The 5,061-nt window shown below is 37.9% G+C and overlaps 1 protein-coding gene across 3 annotated transcripts in view; it reads right to left on the reverse strand.

The window, feature by feature from the left end:
• Window positions 1-922: 922 nt before the first annotated feature.
• STOM (stomatin) overlaps window positions 923-5,061 on the reverse strand; it is a 10,384-nt gene continuing 6,245 nt past the window's right edge. For all 3 annotated transcript variants that reach the window (XM_031601919.2, XM_031601917.2, XM_031601918.2), the window contains exons 5-7: window positions 3,568-3,771; window positions 2,931-3,065; window positions 923-1,867 (exon numbers count right to left, since the gene is read on the reverse strand). In XM_031601919.2, coding sequence (XP_031457779.1) covers window positions 1,673-1,867; window positions 2,931-3,065; window positions 3,568-3,771 — 534 coding nt within the window. In that variant the 3' untranslated portion in view covers window positions 923-1,672. The remainder of the gene's footprint in view (window positions 1,868-2,930; window positions 3,066-3,567; window positions 3,772-5,061) is intronic.

The raw sequence follows: 5,061 nt of genomic DNA on the forward strand, positions 1-5,061 counted from the left end.
ACAAAACCTTCTTTGTGCTGTTTTTTTTTGTGAGCGTGTTAAATGTTTACAGAAAGGATTTTGTGGTGGTTTGGGATGTTTTGTTTTTCTCTCCATAGAGCTTCTAACATGTAGTACTCTGGTAAATTCACTGTATTCTTCTCTTTCAGAAAGTCAAGCAACAGTAATTCATAGGTGTGACCAGTACATAGCAGCAGCAGGTACAGATGCACTCATCTTCCCCAAGGATTAATGGCAAGTTGTGCAGTAGCTTTGTTTCCTACTGCAAGTGTGTGCACATAGTGATGCTAATTAGTACTTCCTTGTTAACTGAGTTTACACCCCAACAGAAGCTTAGCTCTGCTTATGTTAACTAAAATACTGGCCAACATCTGCAGATTGGTGTATTGATTTTATAATGCAGAAGTAATAATAGCTGTAAATACAGAACTGACCTTACCCAGAAAGACGATAAAAAAATAACAAACCTTATGTTGGCCAGTATTAGAACAAGGACACTTTACTCACTGACCTGAGCTTTTGTTTTCATTCTCATCTCCCAGTAATTAAGGACTAGATGCCAAACTGGGTAACAACAGTAGCCTTAAGAACCTCCCTCTCATGCAAACTTTTAATTGTAATCCCATTTTAATATTTACTAAACAGGTAAACAAAATATGAATACAGTTTATCAGACTTGTACCTCAAGACTACATGCACTGAATGTAAACCTTTGCATCACAGCTAATAGCACAAGTCTGTTCAAAAGCAGCATTGACACGTGAATCATTAATTTAGTAGGTGTATAAACAGTACAAAACCTTCTGTTAAACACCCCCTACTAATTACAGTTAGGGAAGCATTTATTGGACCTGGATAAAATGCAGTGTTTCAAGCATGTTTAAAATTAGAACAAGAAAGGAAGTCTATTTACAAACAGGAATCAGGGTTATGGCTTTTTTTCTTTTATTGTTTTTTGAGAAGATGTACAGATAAAAGCAGATCCAGTGACTTTTCAGCGCTTTAAGAGTCATAAATCTACATGGGCATAGCAACAAGAAGCATATTGTACCATTAACTATAGCAAGTCTATATAATTCCTGTGTGGCAGAACAGAGGTGGAAAGTTCCATTTCAGTAATATTGGCTAATAACTGTCCTCATGAATAGGGAACTGTTATAGAAAGTATGAGCCTGCTTTTCAGAAGTACCCAATGTTCTCACTCCTACATCAGCTTCCATTGTTTTTCCCAGTTAAGCTAGAGAACAAATGCATACAACAATCAGATGACTTCATCGCATGCAGGTACACTCTAAAAGAGTATAGTTAGGGCTGTTCCACTTCCCTTACAGGACTACAACTCTTTATTAAAAGAAATAGTTTTGTATACTTTTTGAAAATGCAAGGTTACAGATAATTGGTTTCTCATCTAGTACAGCATGGATACATGCTTAAGATCATAAACTGCTTCTAATTTGGATCAATTTTCAATTTCAAGTATTTTGATTGTCCATATTCACAAATATTAAATCTATTTCTTATCCCACACTCAGTATAAAAAAACCAAAAAAGTTCCTCAGCATTTCCACTTTGCTAATGTTGCCTTAAGCTGTAATATGCAAGCAGTTTGGTGCTGCAGATGTTTACTGGTTGCAAAAGAGAGAAAAAAACAACTTTCCCACTCCCACTGCAGCTAGCGTTTTGCACCTAAGATGCCCTGCATCATGTCTATGGGCAACGGGAAGATGATGGTGGAGTTCTTTTCTGCAGCAATGGTGTTCAAGGTCTGCAAGTAACGAAGCTGAAGAGCAGCAGGGGACTCTGTGATAACCATAGATGCCTCTTTCAGGGCCCTGGAAGCATTCATTTCACCCTCAGCTGCAATTACCTGGAGAAGCAAAATGAGTGAAATGGAATTAATTCTCACACAGTAATAAGCTAGAATTATGTCAGATAACTTCAGGCTTAAGTCATACATCAAAGACACTGCTTATGATGTTAATCAAGTGCCCCCTCCTACTGCCTTTTTTCACTGGTTCTGCCTTTCTCACTTAGATACAAGGAACTGGTTTCCCTTGAAGGTTCTTTATGCCTTTTTCTGTTTTCTATTCAGTATCAGGATGCCAGCGTATAAAAACTGGCATTGTAAGTCTTGAAAACACAACAAGTGGATTCATTCAAATTTTCAAAAAATATCTGCTTCTGTATTTCTTTGAGCACTGCCTCCTAAAAACAGAAGGTATTCCTACATATCTGAAAAGAGCTTGACAGATGAACGACATTTCTCACTGGGAAAATACCTTTTTATTCCTTCATTCTATTTAAATGTTTGTTCATTAGGGACAGATTTGTAGTCATGCATTTTTATTTACAAGCAGAGTTTTTCTGCATTGGGACAATATATTCTGAGCATTTGTAAGTATTCTTTTAAACACCAAAATAAATAATAAAATCAGGGAGTAATTAAACTTCAGAAAATAATCTAAAAGCTAGTGCTTGGATCACTAAAGATCTTCTCCCGCAGTTCAGCTTAGTGACAAAACTAAGTTTTACAGCTGTTTCACTTCTCCTATGAAGAAACAAAACAAAATGCAAAGAACTTCCCATAAATCAGGGCTGGTCAGAAAAAAAGCTGGAAGGAAGTTTGGCTCCTAATTGACTGCAGTCTCCAGCTAATAACCTCAAGGTTGTTCTGTTCATGATTTGTTCTTGTAGTAAAAACTTGGGATTCCACATTTTCAAATGAAATTTCAACTGCATAGTTCAAAATGAGATATAACAAGTGGCTGGACCCAAATCCACAAAAATCCTACCCTGCATTCCTATTTGCCACAACTCCATATGGAAAAGAATCTTCATCCTCCAAACCACCACATTAAAGTTCTTCATGAAGGGAAAAAAAAGCCACCAACCCCCCTCCCCCCCCAAAATCCATGCATTGATGCCATTACCTTAGCTCTTGCCTCCCGTGCAGCTTCAGCTTCTGCAGCCATTGCTCTCTGCAGCTGTATGGGTAACTTCACATCCTTGATCTCCACACGTTCCACCTTAATGCCCCAATTATCTGTTGCATCATCAAGTGTAGCCTATGTAAAGCAGGACAGTTAATTGCAGCCATATATTTGGCTGCAAACAAGTATCCAAATTTGAAGAAAGACTATCAAACCAATGAATTATAGAATTTTTGCACTTTCTATTTAATGGTTTTTTGGTATGCTGTGATGATTATAAAAGCACAGCTGTTGTAAGCAAAGACTTAAAGCTTCATCAGTATATGAAAGGAATTCTGTGGTGTCATTTCCTTCAGCAGCAGTATATTGACATAACAATGCAGAATACTCCTCCTCTCACAAATCCCTCCTCCTTACTTATAATAGCCCCCCTTGTCTGTTATTGTTTTACTCACTCATTTTTATTAGACTGAGTAGCATTCCAACAGCCCTTGACAGGGTTTTGCCTAAAGCTCCAAATCAGAACTTGGCTCACCACTTATAAGGTAAAATAAAGTCCTGACCTCCAATTTATCAGCAGGATCACTGCACAGCTGATTGTTTAATGCATTGCCTCATGCTTGCATGCTGCTCATACCTGCATGTTGTGTGCAATCTCCTCACGGTCAGAGAGAATCTGAGAAAGGTTTTTGGTCCCCAGAACATTCCTCAGAGTTGTCTGTGCTAAAAGACGTGTGGCTGAGTCAGCATTTGTGATATTTGCCACAGCAAGGGTAGCATTCTGAACTCTGTAGTAAACCACTCCATCTACGTTAACTGTCACAGAGTCCTTGGTCAAAATCTAAAAAGCAATGGGAGAAACATATAATAACTGCATATAACTAAACACATATTTGTTTATATAAAGATAATTACATATTTGTTTTACTGGACTAGTGCCTAGTTTTTCCCCAGGAAAAGCAATTGCCATGAAAGCCATGTTTTATACACGTGTGCTGCAGATCAACACGTCTACATAAGGGTGCACACACCTTTCAGCCTTGCTCTGTCAAGCTAAGATTAAATATGATAACTGAATGCTCCTCAGTGAAAAATCAGTTCCACTAGCTTTGCCATGGTGTTATTTCTAATTCACTTCCTTGCACTCACAGAGGGATTTGCAATTCATAGGTGACAAAAAAAGTATTCAGAAATAATTTACACCAAAATACATATGATTTCACCTGGGAAACTTTAGCCTTCAGTGAGGCTTATAATATCACATGTATGAAAGCAGCAGATTGACTGTACAGGAACACGAGAGGTATAGATAGAGAAGGACGAAGCTAACAGGAAAGACTCCAAGGACATTAGCAGTGCAGAGGTAAATATATGGGACCACTCCATTCAAAGTATGTTTAAATACTCCAGTTCAGAATACAAACTGGAAATATAAATCAGAAGGACTTATTTTGTGTTTCTGTACAGGGAAAAAGGGTAGTAATAAGTATCACAGCAAATATAGGACACAAGTGATTTTCACTTGTATTTAACTTCAGTCACAAGACTATTGATTTTAGCAAGGCATCTGTGCAGGTGTGTCAGTTTATAAAACAAGGGCAAAGCAGGCAAGCTATTTAGAAAGCAGGTGAGGAAAGAAGAAGTGTATTTCAGCTGCACTTTCAAATAAACATCACAGATGGTTTCCCATATCCCAAGTGTGGATGTAGCTGAAGACACTTCTCAAATATAGATGATTCCATAGGAATATTGGAACGGCCAATGCTAGAGACTTTAGCACAGCATTGGCCATGTTAAATTAGTTGACTGAATTGCAAAAACTTTGTAATTAAAGGATGTCAGTGTATAACGAAGCCCAGAGAAATAAAGGGCCTGTGAGATATTTTAGATAATGCTAACTATGTTTGGCTACTAAAAAAATTGCTTTTGTCTGCCTGAAGGCAATACATATCAGCTGCTTGACTGTCAGCCTTACTTCTACATCTCATTAGAAACAGTGCTGTTTTTATCTGGCGGTTCGTTGTCCTTCTCCAAAGTTTGATTGAATGCCACCTTGTGTTACTGAAGGATATGTGGTATCCTGGGCAAACTGCAGAGGAAATCGAACTGGTGAACATCCTCATAGCTACAT

This window comes from Phasianus colchicus, chromosome 19, assembly GCF_987193195.1.
Source record: "Phasianus colchicus chromosome 19, bPhaCol1.hap1.1, whole genome shotgun sequence".
Lineage (NCBI taxonomy): Eukaryota > Metazoa > Chordata > Aves > Galliformes > Phasianidae > Phasianus > Phasianus colchicus.